Raw genomic sequence first — 17256 nt, forward strand, 5'->3', positions numbered from 1 at the left:
ACAACATGGCCGCTGAGGTAGAACGTTTATTTTGATTGGTCGATTTTCTGCATTTATCAGAGTGTCATCAGGGGTAGCCTGATTTCAGATGTGTCCATGTCAACATGATTATTAAAAGAAATCGTTCTTCTTGAAAAGCATGTAAATGTTTTTAGACAAACTATTATATTAATCTGACTATCCACAATAATCTCATTATTGTATGCATGTAACCGCACTCAAGTGTCAGAAGGATTTTCATAGCCGGTCATTTACATAATCACAACACAGGTTTTAAAAATATATATATATATACCTTGAGGCTGATCCTGCCTTTCCTCAAACAGTTGACAGATGGCAAGGTTCCGCAAGACTCTGATATCTGAAACAATATCTTTGGATCTTCTGAGGTCATCAATGTGAACGGATCTCCAGGGGCCTATTGGCAGAAAATGACCAATAGCCTTTTATTGACATTTTCTGATTCCATGTTCCATTTTTTTTTTTTTTTTATCACAACAGGCTTTAAAAATGTATTGATAAGATCATCTCACCTCCATGAAATCCAACAAAGGAAGTGCCACTGTCCAATCTTAACAGTTTGGTAATGAAGTAGACAAACACCTTGCCTTCAATCTCCTCATGTTTTGATTTGTTGATTTCATTTATGGCAGAGTACCTGAAAACAATGAAACATTTTCTCAGATAGTATCTTCATTTTGTTTACAGATATTTATGAAATTACATTGACCCTAGTTTTCATTTATTTGCAGATATAAATATGAAACTATATTGACTTTACTTTGCCGATGCAATGACACTTGCATTGTGTGACGCTTCATACAAATCCGACTGAATAATGAGTAGTTTGTTGCTAGATGCATCTCCAGGTGTCAGAAACTCCCTAGGGGGGAAAACAACTACGTTAACTGGAGAACAAGAAAAAAAAACCAACAACAACACTAAATATATGATTTACAGACCTAAAACATTTAAAAATAAGTCAACCTGATCTTCTTGCGGAAAGAGAGCTCTGTGTCAAACTGCTGTAGTGACAGGAGCTCTACATTGTGCACCACCTCCTTCAGCGGTCCAATATCCGATTCTGTCAACAGTCTGGAAAATGTTGTCACCTGAGGAAGTAAAGATAAAACAAATTAAGGGGTGGTGGAGAAATAAGACGTAAAAATGTACCGTTCAAATTCAACTACGACTAAATTACCTCTATGAAGCAGGAAGGGCTCTGCTCAACCTGTTGTGTGTGACAGACAAAGTCAGCCAAAGAGCTGTGCTTCCTCTCTTCATAGTAGAACCTGGTCAGATGGTCGATCTCCACTTTAGAGAGCCCTGTGCAGTCCAGCCGAGCCACAGAGTCCGGAGTGGCACAGTTCACCAGGATGAGTTTGGCCTCATCTAGTACTCTTCTTTGTCGGTCTGGGATGTCCATGTCTCCCCTCTGTTTCTCGGTCACTTGACGAACCACCGAGGCACACGTGTCCGCATGGAAGCCAATGAAAACATCAGGAGGTTGGTAGTTGAAGGTCTGCGGTGCAGGTGAGCTTTGTCGAAGATCTACAAACTGCCCAACCCATCTCTCCAAGTCCCCAACAATTTCCCTTTGTTCTTTACTAAGGACAGTATGGATATCCAGGTAATGTTTCTCAAGCCTGTTGATAAGAGGGATTGGAAACTGGTTGTAGACCACCTCTTTATCCTCAATGACAATGAGCCTGAAGTCTTTGTGCACTCTGCATTTGACACGATGGGTCCCAAGTCCCAGGTCAACGTACTTTTGGCCTCCTAAGCAAACGTAGTATTGGTTGAGAGCATCGTAGAGACTTTCATATAGGTTCTGCAAGTTCAAGAGCACGACGGTTCGACCGGTTTCCATGCAGATCTTGATTCGGTTGATGTTGCGGCAGATCTGGGTGTACTCTTGGTCCTTGGGGAAGCTGGACCCAAAGATAATCTCAGGCTGGCAGCTCTCGGAGAAGAAAGTCTGCTGCAGGATCTGTAAAGCTGCGTAGTTTTTGGTCAGTAGCAGCAAATAGCGGCACTCTTCCTCCTGAGCTGAGATGTTTTGTCTCACAAGCTCAATGGCACTGATCCTCTCCAGATTTGGATTGATCTTAAGTGTTTCGGTGAAGACTGTGACCGCGTCCACATCATCTCTTCCACTGAAGTTCCTCAGTACCGCCTCCACAATCTTCTCTGCACTAGGGATCTGCTCTGAGGCCTTGGCAATTGCGAAAAGCATCTTGATTAAGCTGTAGTAGTCACGCAAACCAAAGAAACCTTTGCCTTTTTCTGGACTGATGTTCAGGAAGGCCCTGGCAAAGGGTTGAAAGAAATCTCTGACTTTCTCCAAAATCATTGTGTCAGACGAGCATATGCCTTTTGCACTCTCAATCAGCTCCTTCTCGTCAGGGTCACCGCGTGAAACAAAGATCCCTCTGTTCATCTTCGCGGGGTCCAAAGCCCAGTTGGAAATGGCAATGAATCCAACCTTCTTGTGTGGCAATGGCTCATCATCAATGCATCCTTCTTCTAGCAGAGGATGGAGGGTTTTCAGGGGCATTTTGGGAGAGTCCTCAGCCAATCCGATTTCATCCAGCACCACCACAGATATGTACTCCTTCAGGTTCTTTCCCTCCTGGAAACGAGCACATTGCTTGAACGTGTTGATGATGCCCGCCGGTGTGGAGTGAGGGCTGCACTGGAAGGACACCAGGTGAATCTGCTTCAGCCTTTTGTAGAGGTCAGAGTGTGCAGCCTGACCCTGCATGGCGTCTGCCACCAAGGTTTTAGACAGCGATTTAGAACTCCCAGGTTTCCCTACCAAGAAGAGAGGGATTCTTAGCTCAATGCAGATAACAATCATGAAGACGTTCTCTTTCAGAGCATTGTTTCGTGCAATTGTTTCCCCCAGTGGCACTCCACTCAGGAAAAGATCCTGCATGAGTGAGATTTCCTGCATCACCTTCAATGGGGTGTATATTCCAGTGAGATACTTGCAGATATTTTGTCTGTACTCTTCTTTGTTTTCCAAGCAGGCGTGGTAACACACGCCCACTGCCATCACCAGAGACCACAAGACTGGATCTCTTCGGATTTCTTCACGCCTCTCTGCATTTTGATTTCTCTCAAACTCCCAGAGATCAGCAAGTAGCATCTTATGGTTTTTGTAAAACCAGACAAAAACTTGCATGCAACGCTCGACATCCCTGAGACTTACAAAGCCACATTCATCTTTCCTTTTCCGCATGTACCTCTGTGAAGCCGACAGGACTTTTGTGATCCAACTTGCATATGTCACATTGATCATGTTGGTCTGAACCACCCTCTTGACAATTTTCTTGATGTACATATTTTCAGTGTGATCATTGAGCTGTCCAAAGTCCCATACCAGAGGGATCATGCTTGGGGGCAAGGCCTGGACTCGGTACACCAACTGGCGGAGAGGGATGGACCCCAACTTTTCATCTGTCTCTTCAGCTCGGACTCTGTATCCTAGGCCAGCTGACTCCAATCTCTGAATCATCTCATCTGTGTGTTTTCTGTAAGGGTTGCATGCTGCAATGATTTGCAAGCCACATTGGGATTGCAAAGGTTCTCCTTCTACAGTACGATCACATATGACCTCCTTAATACTGCTGAGGGCATCTGTTGTGTTGGCTTCATCAAAGAAGAGAACAGAATCAAAGCCATATCTTTGTTTGTTGTTATAAGCAATGGCTTCTGCCTCTCTGACACTGGTGTAGATCATGTCTGAGCTAGTTCCTCCGTGCACTTTGACTAGCTTCATATTCTGCGTGGTCACTGCTCTCTTCTGTAGTTCACAGAGGAAGTTGATGAGCCTCGTTTTCCCACACCCCGTCTCCCCCATGATTACAACAGGGATGCTACACCTGAACCGCATGAGAATTGCCAGCATCTTCAATATATTGTCAGTTGTAAGCTCATATGTTTCATCGGGATCAAGATGCTGCCGGATTCCCATAACATTGCAAATGCATTCAATTTTATCCTGTCTCGACAGTTCATCGAAATCAATGTTGAAAGGGACTCTCTGCAGCGTCAGGCCGTCAAACAGTTTTTTGGTCATGATGTTTCTTTTGATCACACTCCCCGTGGATGGATCAACGGCATCTACCCAGTTTTCTTTATTGGGCTGAAGGTGAAAGCCAATGAAGGTCATTGACACGTGGTCATCATTGAAGAAGATGTAGGGATGTGGTTCTGACTCCCATCTCTTTCTGATCCGGAAGGGTGCCAAGTCTTCTTCTTGTATTCCGGTTGTCTGCTGTTTCCCAGGGCTCTGGTCAGAGATGCTGAGTGAAGGAGTAGCGAAATCTTTGGCCATCAGAATCATGAAGTCCACCACAAAGTTCTTGAATCCCTGAAGAGTGTCCCCGGTGATAGAGGCATCACAGAAGACGGACGTCTCACAGTCTCGCAGCTGAAGGTTAAGGAACCATGTAAAATTCCTCAACTCCGCCCACGAGGGGTCCTTAATTCCACAGTACAGAAGGAGCAACTGGAGACATTTGACATGGCTCCCTTCAACTCCACTGTACATAAATCTGTCCAAGTTGACGTGATTATGGGATCGCGTCAGATATTGGTATGGTCGTTGGTAAGCGTCACTCTTGAACTCTTGGTCATCCATAAGCGGGCCTTCAGGCTTCGTAATGGAGGGATCCTGTTGCATCCTCATTTCCAGCTCTAGAATCTCATTGGGTGGGCGGCAGAAGATGTTTGGGAACACGGCCAGGAAAGTAAAGTTGACAGGTGCTTTCTGTAAAGAGGAGAGAAAGTGTGATTAAGAAAATCAAGAAATACATGTACATTGATTACAGGCTCTGATAACAAATGAACATTGGATAGTCTTTAAAGTAAAATAAAAAGCATACCATTGTTGGTTCATTTCTGTGCTGGTTTACAGTAGACTGTAGAATCTCAATCACATACAACTGCTTGTTGCTGCATTTCCACATCCTTCCCTCAGAATCCATCAAATAGCCCAGGACCAGCAGTTTAAACAGACATTCATCAAGACCCTTCTGTACCTGTTGAACATTGCATTAAAAACAATGAGGGGAAAGGAATTTACAAAAAAATACTAGATGTAATTAAGTTCAAAGTAGATTCAAGCATAGTGACAATTATGTTGTTTTATGCCTAGTATACAATACGATTTTCACTCCGATTATTTTTGTAGGCAAACTTTCATGATTGTTGTGAAGTCCTATGATCATAGTGTCGGGTTGGGATGTTATTGCAATCAGATGAAGGACATTGACGTCCGAAACGATTTTAACTCGAATCGGATATATGACGCAGTCAAGATTTTAAGTGTGAGCGAGAATCACGCCTATTCCTACCAAATCCTCCAATCATAATCCACAGTTTCGGTAGTTGACCCATGACCTCACACAGAGCGTATTCAGCGCCAGCCATGGCCATCAGGACCGGTAACTGTGAGAATGGCACAAGTCATCATTTGTGTGTTTTGCATTGCTGCTCAGCACACGGTACAGCAGTTCAGAGGGTCATCAGAACTCCTTACCTATCAGTGGCTCAGCTTTTGTCTGTCCAGGAAGTTAGATTTATTGTAGTTCAACATATTTTACAAGTCACTGTTCGTATTAAATAAGTGTTTGATGTGAAAACATCACAGCTCAAAACTAAAAGCTCGCATGCAATTCGCACAAATGATTGTTGTGGGAAATCGCCAGGAAAATAATTTCCTAAAGCCTACAAGGCAAATTCTCAGGTGCCTGTTGAACCACTACCAGGGATTCATTTGCTGTGGACTTAGGTTACAGAATTTATTAGGGGTATTCTGTTCATCATTTAAACAGGAATATTGGCGGTTGTTCATTTTTACGGTGCACGTAAACTGCTTTTTCAAAAGAAGACCATAACTAGGATAAGGGTTATTGTCTGCAATAAACATGATCAAATAACGTTAATCAATAATGTTATAATAATCCATTTCAGAGGCACAATTTATTTTTCCCCCTCTCACACGAGAAAACCTAACTAGCTTTAATTAATACCCCCCAATATATTTACCGTGGATGTGACATCAAAATGGAAGATGGTCAGCTCTTTCTTCCCAGGGTTGTTGAGAAGAGACTGAAGAATGACATTTTCGTCAACCGTTGGCTTGATCAAGCGAATGCATTTCAGCACTGTGGTCTTCATGAAGACGTCCTTCAGTTTTTCAAATAGCCTCGTGATATAAAGGGATTTACCTGAAAGGGTCAACAACATGTTATTATTGAGAGGAACCAAACAAGTTGAAGAGTGAGGCGTTTTAAATAAAGACAAATTAGTCAATCAAACTTCAGGAGCTACATGTTTAAAGAAAAAAGCTTAGAACTATCTGACCTAGCATAGCACTACTTCCTTACTTTAACATTACCTTAAAACAAACATCTGTAAAGGGATGTGTGAAATAATTGTTTTTGTATAACTTATTAGTGTGAAATGATGTTCAGAAAATTAAATTGTAACAAATTCTAGGGCGTAGCCCCAACCAGGACTTAAACCCTGGTCCAACAACTGCCAAGCCAACACCTTAACCATCCAAACCTCTTGATGAGGTCGCTAGATGATGGGTTAAAGTCACTTCAATGACATGACTTACTGCTTCAGACATTATCTACATATTACACTATTTGCAGGTGGAAATGTCTACGAAATATACTGACCGACTCCTGCTCTTTCGGACGACACAACTCCCACAAACTGTCTGTCTTTGAAGACAGCAGCAGCACTGGTCTGATCTGCCGGGACTGTATAGTGTCTGTTCAGGTAACGCTGAATCATGATCAGGGGTTCCTGGGGTACCATGTGTAACCTGTACTGGCTGAAGGCTGAGGGAAGGTAGGTGTGCTCTCGATCCAAACTGCAGATGATCACAAGCCTGTAGTGTTTCCGGCACTGCATTGTGACACTCTTGAAAAATCTCTCGGTTTTGGAGCTCACTTCATAACTCAGCTGATCCCCGTAGAGCATGGTGTAGATCTTCTGTCCTCTGTAGCCTGGGGTGAGGCAGCGCCTGAGAAACAGCTCCACTTGCTCAAAAGGTGTGGTAGAGTTACACAGTAGCACCTCATCATAAGTAGGCAATGGCTGACATTCACTACTCATGTAAATGGAGATGCAAGATGCCAGGATCTCGTTGTGAGGGCAAACAATAAGGTTTGGGCTCCCAATAGCTAGGCCCTTGGGCAGATGCCTTTGAATAGGTTTTTCGTTCCATTTTTTGGGCAAATATTTATATTCCTTTTTGTTGGCCAATATTTCCAAAAATCTTCCAAAGCTTCTGACATCAAGAGTGTCTGGAAGAAAGTTCTTCATGTCTCTCATGTAAGCATTCCAAATCAGATTCACTTTTCCTGAGCCAATTTCTTGTTCGATGAGACTGCTTGACACTTCAACAAAGGTGTGAAATTCAACTTCCTCATTTTGCTCTGATTGTATGGTGAGGATCTCACTTCGCAGTGCATGGAGGGACTGCCTCAGATCAGAGGCTGTGCAGTTGGGTTTGACGAACGACAGCATCATGAGAACTTGGTCTTCAAAACCGGCCACATTTTGCTGAGTCAGCGTACTGCACAGGTAGACTATCTGCTCTGCATTGTAGTAGTTCAGGTAGTAATGGTGGGATCTCTGTTTGTCCATAAAGTCATTCCAGTACTGCAGACACTTCTCCAGCTTCCTGCACAGCTCCGGAAGCTGATCCACGATGTTGCCCTCCACCGTAATCACACTGACAACACTGCCCAGGTTAAAGTCCATGACGATGTCAGCCTCCTCGCTGAGTGAACTACATTTGATGTTGGCTTTCCAGTTTCGGAACAGGGGGTTCCCAGCTGTAAACAAGGCAATGAACGCCACAGCCAATCTCTGGACACTGGCGAAAACCTCAGAAAATGAACACAAAAGTGCTTAATTATAACTGAAAATAAACTAAGGCACAACAACATTACAAGTAGTATCTGAATTTTTTTTTTTAAATACTGAGAGATATACCTCTGAAAAGTGGTTCACCTCAGACTGGTCCCCTTTACCAGACATGAGCATGAGTTTGTTCTGCAGCTCCCTCAGGTCCTCTAGTGAGTAGGAACGCATCTCCTGTTCCTCACCATGTTCCTCAGAGATGTTTAACTTCAGGGCAGTCTCAAGACTCAACTTGATTGAGAAAAAAAGCAACACGCCGAGATACATGTGACTGTTCTTATTGATTTTCGCAAAACTGTGCAACTTGGGTATGTTGACTAAATACTGAAATGTTTTGTGCTCTCACAACAGTCCCAAAACATGTAAGTAGATTGTGGACACATGAATTAGGCTGTGGGTCATTACATAAGACTGGTTCCTTAAAACACAAAATCTGTCCAGTTGTTATGTTTAAATGTTAATGTTAAGTTAATTTTTTAAAATGCACATAATATTCTCTTAATGTTTCAGAATGAACACAGAATAATGTGTATGCGTTACTTTCACACAACATTCTTAAAATGGGCGTTCCTTTACGCTTCAGGAAAGTCAGATGCTCATTGGTCCGTTGGGCATTTTATTTGTGCATATCATTTATCTGTGAAATTTAGTTACACAAAAAAAACTGTCTACAGGATTAGAACCCCTTGTTTTACCCCCCTATATGTTGTAGCTGTATACATCTACATCTGTATACATCTACATCTGTATACATCTACAACTGTATACATCTACAACTGTATACATCTACATCTGTATACATCTACATCTGTATACATCTACATCTGTATACATCTACATCTGTATACATCTACAACTGTATACATCTACATCTGTATACATCTACATCTGTATACATCTACATCTGTATACATCTACAACTGTATACATCTACATCTGTATACATCTACATCTGTATACATCTACAACTGTATACATCTACATCTGTATACATCTACATCTGTATACATCTACATCTGTATACATCTACATCTGTATACATCTACATCTGTATACATCTTGCCCGTCGGGTAGCCTAGTGGTTAGAACCCCCGTCGTTCTGCCCTTCAGTTAACCCTCCAGTGGGTTAACTGCCCTTGAACAGGCAGTTAACCCACTGTTCCCCGGTAGGCCGTCATTGAAAATAAGAATTTGTTCTTAACTCACTTGCCTAAAGGTAAAAAATATATATATAAAAAAAAATAGCAGGTGGTTCCTAATAGTTCACATGTCATCATGTAATGGCCTCCATCTCACGCACATTGTTTAAGATAGAACCTAAATCACATTGTTTAAGATAGAACCTAAATCACATTGTTTAAGATAGAACCTAAATCACATTGTTTAAGATAGAACCTAAATCACATTGTTTAAGATAGAACCTAAATCACATTGTTTAAGATAGAACCTAAATCACATTGTTTAAGATAGAACCTAAATCACATTGTTTAAGATAGAACCTAAATCACATTGTTTAAGATAGAACCTAAATCACATTGTTTAAGATAGAACCTAAATCACATTGTTTAAGATAGAACCTAAATCACATTGTTTAAGATAGAACCTAAATCACATTGTTTAAGATAGAACCTAAATCACATTGTTTAAGATAGAACCTAAATCACATTGTTTAAGATAGAACCTAAATCACATTGTTTAAGATAGAACCTAAATCACATTGTTTAAGATAGAACCTAAATCACATTGCAGATCTGTATTGTTTTTTTTCTTGATGAAAATGTTATCCATACAGTATATTACATGGTAATATTGTCTACCTTCTTTTCGTTCTGTGCACTGATGGTGTAGATGCCCTTTTTGTTGATGGCGGTTGCTAGGGAGATGGAGGACAGCTCCACAGACCCGTGGAAATCCTTCACAGTTTTCAACCACTCCAAGTGTCGTGCTGTGTCATGCTTCAAACAGAGAATTAAGGTGTCGGACATCGACTGCTTTAATTTAAAATGGATTATTAAAACGGTCTTTAAAAAAAAAAAAAAAAGTTAAATATTCATCTCACCAGCTTTTTTGGAAGGTTGCAATCATTATCCAATGTTCTCCAGAGCTTCTTCATCACCTCTTTAACGCTCTGAAAACCGGACTCTTGCTTCAGTTCGAAGAGCAATGAGGAGTATCCATGAACGGCATCGTGGAAACAGGCCACACGGTCCACATCAAGATCATTCTCCCCAGCAGAGATGGAGGCCAGGTCAACAAACACTTTCAGCTCATTGATATCTGTAAAATAAATATAATCAATGCAGATTAAAGCAGCGTTTCCTAAACTCAGTCCTCGGGACCTCAAGCAGTGCATGTTTTGTTTTTTGCACATTTAAATGATAAAAACTTGATGATTAATTGATTACTTGAATCAGCTGTGTAGTGCTAGGGCAAAAAAACCCACAAAAAACGGTCACCCTTTGGGATCTCGAGGACAGAGTTTAGGAAACAATGTATTAGAGTCATGAAAATGTTTAGCCATAAGCCTCTATTACCTTTCAGGGCCTCTTTAACCCAGATGACAAAATCTTTTGCGTGGCCAAGTTCCAAGAGGCATTGTCTGCGAGGTTCTGTGACGTCCACCAGATCTGTCTTGGCCTGCATCAGCTCATTGTCAATCCGATCAATGTGCTCTTCATTCAAATCTGCACTCATCTGATAACAGAAGAAGAAAAACCCTGAGAAATGTTATGTTGTGGTGTACAACGACTAAAAGCAATTCAATAAAAGTGAATGCCTCAAACTGTTAAGATTAAAATAATAAATAGATCAAAATAAATGACTTTATACACACTTAATCCTAGCTTGACTTGAGTAATGTAAAAAAAAGTAATTTCCCACAGCTTGGAGGGAATATTTTTTTATGATTGACTGGTGTCGATTGTTTTCAAATAAACACCCAGAAAAACAAATTAAATTCCACAGCTAAGAAATTCCAACCACAAAAAGTGCCTAAATACAATATCCATTCACAAAACCCACCTTACTAGTGAAATTGTTAGGTTAGATATTACTGCAAGGTTGGAACTAGAAGCGCAAGCATTTCGCTACACTCGCATTAGCATCTGCTAACCACGTGTGTGTGACAAATAAAATGGGGTTTTACTTTATATTCATTGGCATCAATGTTAGCTACAAACGACTTTGCTATCTACACAAACCAAATATTTTAAAATGCAAGACCAATGTGGACAGAGGATGCTGATGAATTTAGCTAGCTAGCTAGCAGTCAATTACTTTGGACAAGCTCTGTCATGTTTTTATTGTCACATTTGGTTTGTGGACCAGGAGCCATTATGAATTACCTCTAGACAGCTACAATGTCGCCAAGAGGTGAAACTGAACGTCAAACATTACATGTTCCCTCTGATCTGCTGTTTCCAAAGTAAAAAAAGAAAGAAAACGTAATTGGCATTGTTAAAATGTTTTTTTTTGAAACCTAGATAACTAGTTAGCTAGCTAGCTTCAGTGGATGTTCACAGAATCTTTATCTTTATTTATCTTTATTTAAACTAGGCAAGTCAGTTAAGAATAAATTCTAATTTACAATGACGGCTTACCCCGGCCAAACCCAGACGTCGGTGGGCCAATTGTGTGCCACCCTATGGGACTCTCAATCACAGCCAAATGTGATGCAGCCTGGATTCGAACCAGGGACTGCAGTGACGCCTGCACTGAGATGCAGTGTCTTAGACCGCTGCGCCACTCGGGAGTAAGGACACAATGAATTATTTCAATTGAAAACTTTTCTACTGGTAAATGTGTGCATTAGTATTGTTTTCTGTGGCAACAGCCATGGTGTACATGTTAGATAAGTCCTGCGGAACTAACCCACTACATGCTAGGTCAGCCCCTCCCGCTGCACTTCTCATCAAGGCTTATTTACACAGGACTCCCCCTGCCCTCATTGATTATCCCTTATTTCACTATGGGTTTTGAGTAAAATCATGCAAAAACAAAAATGGGAGTTTTTCCACAAAAATGGGAGTTTTTCCACAAAAATGGGAGTTTTTCCACAATTTGAATTCAGAAATCAGCTCCTTACAATGTCTAGCAGTGTCTGTAGGGCCTTGAAGTCGCCTTGAAGATTTAGGGTCTCCTTGACCTTCATAATAACTTGAGCAGACTTCACAGCCAAGTGAAGGCCATGGTATTGCTCAATCTGCTGGACCCTTTCCTTGATCCAGCGTTTGTTATCTGACTTGTTAAGTCTGCACATAATGTCCAAATCCATTGCCAGCTTTTCATATTTGCCCTTGTAGTCGTTGAAGAGGATATCAACCCTTTTAAGCTTGAGACTGCCATTCTTCAGGCCTTCGTAGATCTTCTTGTATTTAGCGTAGCAAGGTCTAAAAATACCATTGGTTACCTCCTTTGGTGTTACTAAGGAATCAAATTCAGAAGCAAAGTCTTTGGTCTGTTTCTCCCACAACATCTTGAATATGTGGCTTTCTCCAAACATGTGCCAAACATCTGCCATCTGTCGCATGCTCTGATCAAGATCAAAGTAGGTAACCACACCATGCATTCCAGAGGAGGGCTGGTCAAACGGGTGAACCTTCATAAACTGGTCCAAGGTCATGTCCTCGATGTTGGTCAGTTGTCTCTTTTCCATGTCCCCAAAATGAACTGCAATGGCACATAAAAACAGTAAAGAATTAGCTATTTACAATCAGATTCTCACAGTCACACACACACACACACACACACACACACACACACACACACACACACCTGTGATGTGTTCATTTAGTTTGCGGCTCATGGTGAGCAAGATTTCCACCAGCTCCTTCTCATGGTTGACAGCTCTAGCCTCCTCAGACCTCAGATTCAGGAGCGTTTCCACGGAGGCACGGTTCGTGCCTTGGATCTTCTCATTCAAAGACAGACAATCTGCATTGAGATCCAAACAAGCATATCACAGCCATTAATGTCATTATGACTTACCCATTTCCTCATGAGCAGAAAAACAGAGATGATCACAAGCCTTCAATATATATATATATATATATATATATATATATATATATATATATATATATATATATATATATATATACACACTGCTCAAAAAAAATAAAGGGAACACTTAAACAACACAATGTAACTCCAAGTCGTTCACACTTCTGTGAAATCAAACTGTCCACTTAGGAAGCAACACTGATTGACAATAAATTTCACATGCTGTTGTGCAAATGGAATAGACAACAGGTGGAAATTACAGGCAATTAGCAAGACACCCCCAATAAAGGAGTGGTTCTGCAGGTGGGGACCACAGACCACTTCTCAGTTCCTATGCTTCCTGGCTGATGTTTTGGTCACTTTTGAATGCTGGCGGTGCTTCCACTCTAGTGGTAGCATGAGACGGAGTCTACAACCCACACAAGTGGCTCAGGTAGTGCAGCTCATCCAGGATGGCACATCAATGCGAGCTGTGGCAAGAAGGTTTGCTGTGTCTGTCAGCGTAGTGTCCAGAGCATGGAGGCGCTACCAGGAGACAGGCCAGTACATCAGGAAATGTGGAGGAGGCTGTAAGAGGGCAACAACCCAGCAGCAGGACCGCTACCTCCGCCTTTGTGCAAGGAGGAGCAGGAGGAGCACTGCCAGAACCCTGCAAAATGACCTCCAGCAGGCCACAAATGTGCATGTGTCTGCTTAAACGGTCAGAAACAGACTCCATGAGGGTGGTATGAGGGCCCGACGTCCACAGATGGGGGACAGCCCAACACCGTGCAGGACATTTTTCATTTGCCAGAGAACACCAAGATTGACAAATTCGCCACTGGCGCCCTGTGCTCTTCACAGATGAAAGCAGGTTCACACTAAGCACGTGACAGACGTTACAGTCTGGAGACGCCGTTGAGAATGTTCTGCTGCCTGCAACATCCTCCAGCATGACCGGTTTGGCGGTGGGTCAGTCATGGTGTGGGGTGGCATTTCTTTGGGGGGCCGCACAGAGTGCTCGCCAGAGGTAGCCTGACTGCCATTAGGTACCGAGATGAGATCCTCAGACCCCTTGTGAGACCATATGCTGGTGCGGTTGGCCCTGGGTTCCTCCTAATGCAAGACAATGCTAGACCTCATGTGGCTGGAGTGTGTCAGCAGTTCCAGAGGAAGGCATTGATGCTATGGCCTGCCCGTTCCCCAGATCTGAATCCAATTGAGCACATCTGGGACATCATGTCTCGCTCCATCCACCAACTGTGGTTGCACCACAGACTGTCCAGGAGTTGGCGGATGCTTTAGTCCAGGTCTGGGAGGAGATCCCTCAGGAGACCATCCGCCACCTCATCAGGAGCATGCCCAGGCGTTGTAGGGAGGTCATACAGGCACGTGGAGGCCACACACACTACTGAGCCTCATTTTGACTTGTTTTAAGGACATTACATCAAAGTTGGATCAGCCTGTAGTGTGGTTTTCCACTTTAATTTTGAGTGTGACTCCAAATCCAGACCTCCATGGGTTGATAAATTTGATTTCCATTGATAATTTGTGTGTGATTTTGTTGTCGGCACATTCAACTACGTAAAGAAAAAAGTATTTAATAAGAATATTTAATTCATTCAGATCTAGGATGTGTTATTTTAGTGTTCCCTTTATTTATTTGAGCAGTGTATTTTTTGTTGAACCTTTATTTAACTAGGCAAGTCAGTTAAGAATAAATTCTTATTTACAATGATGGCCTACCGGGGAACAGTGGGTTAAACTGCCTTGTTCAGGGGCAGAACGACACATTTTTACCTCGTCAGCTCTGGGATTCGATCCAGCAAGCTTTCAGTTACTGGCCCGATGCTCTAACCACTAAGCTACCTGCTGCCCCAGGTAGAACACACAACCTTCCATTACCTATCTCCATCAGCTCTGTGAAAGTATCTTTCTTTTCTGAGATGTCGTTGAGCAGTTTGATCTTGATGCTTCCGTTGATCAGCTGGTTACAAACGACTTTGAAGGATGAGATTGCTTCAGTAATTTTGACCGTGGCCTCTTTAGAGAGCTGCTCAATCAGCTTTTCATCAGCGCCTAAACGACACACCAAGAACGACACACATTCCATTTTGAAGTGTTTGAATGGGTGAATTGTTTGAGCTACACAATGCTTAAAATAGGAAAGTATAAGTACCATGCAGTTCAAATATATTTTTGGCTGCAGTCCAAGTCATGAGGTGTTGAAAGACCACCTCGTCCTTGTTTCCATGGTTATCTCTTGGCCAGGTTTTCTGGATTATGGCTGAGATGAGTTTCCCAAACTTCCTGTTAATCTGAAACCTCTCAAAGAGTTTCCCCTCTGATTTACTCTTGTGTGAGAAAAAAAAATGGTTTAAAATTACATTAGTTCAAGATCATTTTCCATTTGTAATGCAGCATGTGCATATGCCTACGTTGAATCATTCATGTAACTGCCAAAATAAAGGAACCCCCCCCCCTCTATAGTGTTTAATAGGGTGTCGGGCCACCATGAGCTGCCAGAACAGCTTCAAAGCACTTTGGCATAGATTCTTAAAGTATCTGGAACTCTATTGGAGGGATGTGACGCCATGTGATGGTGGAAAACGCTGTCTCAGGCCCCACTCCAAAATCTCTCATGAGTGTTCAAATTGGGGTTGCGATCTGAAGATTGAGACGGCCATGGCATATGATTTACATCGTTTTCATGCTCATCAAACCATTCAATGACCCCTCGTGCCCTGTGGATGGGGGGGGGGGCATTGTCATCCTGGAAGAGAACACTCCCATCAGGATAGAAATGTGTATTTATTGGCATTTACCTTGGCCTCTAAGGGGTTGAGTGGAGCTCAACCATGCCAGGAAAATGCACTCCACACCACAACAGAGTCGCCAGAAAACCATTTACTCAAGTGTTTCTATTATTTTGGCAGTTATCTGTATTTATTACCAACAAAAGTATTCCTGTAAGCATTAGGCCCCAAAAAGTGGGGCGGAAATATGAGTATTTAAAGGTTTCCATGTGGACTACTTGAGGAGTACTCATACCTGGCACAATGAGGGGACAGCTTCAAGAGCACATTTCTCAATACTACAAGTCATGTTAGGATGACAGTTATCCAGCTCCTCCATCTTTGAGCAGTATATCTCTATTTGATCCAGAGAGGAGATCTGAAAATGTGTTTTTAACAAATCAAAACATCTCCACTGGACACAAATAATAATAATAATAATAATAATAATAATAATAAGAGTTAAAATCAATGCTCTTTGTAGCAGTTCCACACCTGTTTAAGTTTGCCCTCTAAATCCGTACAGAAGGTTTGTCTCCATTTCTTGGTGAAATCCACATTGGCAAAACTGAGAGAGATGATGCTATTCCACATCTGTGAATCATAACCAATAAGGAGAGCATGTGGTTAACAAATTAACATACAATAATACTTTTTAAATGTCACTTAAAAAAAACTGCCATGCGACAACATAACGGCATTAACGAATCTGACATTAACTTATTAATACAGTAACTATTTATTTAATGATATATGTATTTAGCATGTATGATTACATTATGAAACTGATGTATGACCCCTTTCTAATGTCTTATAAGAGAAATCCTGACTAAATAGCAGCTGTTTTATTATAAGACAATATTAAAAAGGCTCATACATGCATACAATTGTTTTGTCATACCCGTGGTAGATGGTCTGATATACCACGGCTGACAGCCAATCAGCATTCAGGGCTCGAACCACCCAGTTTATTATATATATATATATTTTAATGATATTATTACATGCGATGGGACACAGCTGCACGCAAGTGAACTGTTACCGCATTAGCAATGTAGCTTCTTATTAAAAAATGCTTTGGCCCATAATCTGTGCAATTAAAAAGTTGAGTAATTCTCTCACCTTGATCTCTGAGGTATCGCGCAACTTGTCTTTGAAGGTCGTACTGATCCAGGATCTGACGATGTCGATTGACTCAGACAGCAGCCTCAGATTATTTGAACAGATAGTGTCTCCTCCCTCATCACATGTCTTAAAAAAATAAAATAAAAAGTTTTCAAATTTACATTAAAAAAATAAAGTCATATTCAAATTTACATTAAAAAATAAAGTCATATTCAAATTTACATTAAAAAAATAAAGTCATATTCAAATTTACATTAAAAAATAAAGTCATATTCAAATTTACATTAAAAAATAAAGTCATATTCAAAATTACATAAAAAAAAATAATAAAAAAAAAAATGGAACCGTTTTAATCTTAAATCACACACATCTCTCTGAAAATGATTGCATGACTCGTGTAATC

At 41.4% G+C, this 17256-nt stretch overlaps 1 protein-coding gene across 3 annotated transcripts in view; it reads right to left on the reverse strand.

The window, feature by feature from the left end:
* LOC110524942 (E3 ubiquitin-protein ligase rnf213-alpha) overlaps nt 1–17256 on the reverse strand; it is an 84769-nt gene that overhangs the window by 34420 nt on the left and 33093 nt on the right. For 2 of the 3 annotated variants that reach the window (XM_036976679.1, XM_036976680.1), the window contains exons 15-33: nt 16851–16979; nt 16224–16322; nt 15985–16107; nt 15113–15287; nt 14839–15012; nt 12727–12885; nt 12038–12621; nt 10488–10647; nt 10013–10230; nt 9771–9908; nt 8026–8184; nt 6699–7917; nt 6058–6239; nt 4893–5048; nt 1202–4777; nt 988–1112; nt 782–883; nt 534–658; nt 296–418 (exon numbers count right to left, since the gene is read on the reverse strand). In XM_036976679.1, coding sequence (XP_036832574.1) covers nt 296–418; nt 534–658; nt 782–883; nt 988–1112; nt 1202–4777; nt 4893–5048; nt 6058–6239; nt 6699–7917; nt 8026–8184; nt 9771–9908; nt 10013–10230; nt 10488–10647; nt 12038–12621; nt 12727–12885; nt 14839–15012; nt 15113–15287; nt 15985–16107; nt 16224–16322; nt 16851–16979 — 7726 coding nt within the window. Of the gene's footprint in view, nt 1–295; nt 419–533; nt 659–781; nt 884–987; nt 1113–1201; nt 4778–4892; nt 5049–6057; nt 6240–6698; nt 7918–8025; nt 8185–9770; nt 9909–10012; nt 10231–10487; nt 10648–11297; nt 11368–12037; nt 12622–12726; nt 12886–14838; nt 15013–15112; nt 15288–15984; nt 16108–16223; nt 16323–16850; nt 16980–17256 lie in introns of those variants that run through there. The other variant, XM_036976681.1, reaches the window with a different exon arrangement.

This window comes from Oncorhynchus mykiss, chromosome 5 (genome assembly GCF_013265735.2).
Source record: "Oncorhynchus mykiss isolate Arlee chromosome 5, USDA_OmykA_1.1, whole genome shotgun sequence".
Taxonomy (NCBI): domain Eukaryota; kingdom Metazoa; phylum Chordata; class Actinopteri; order Salmoniformes; family Salmonidae; genus Oncorhynchus; species Oncorhynchus mykiss.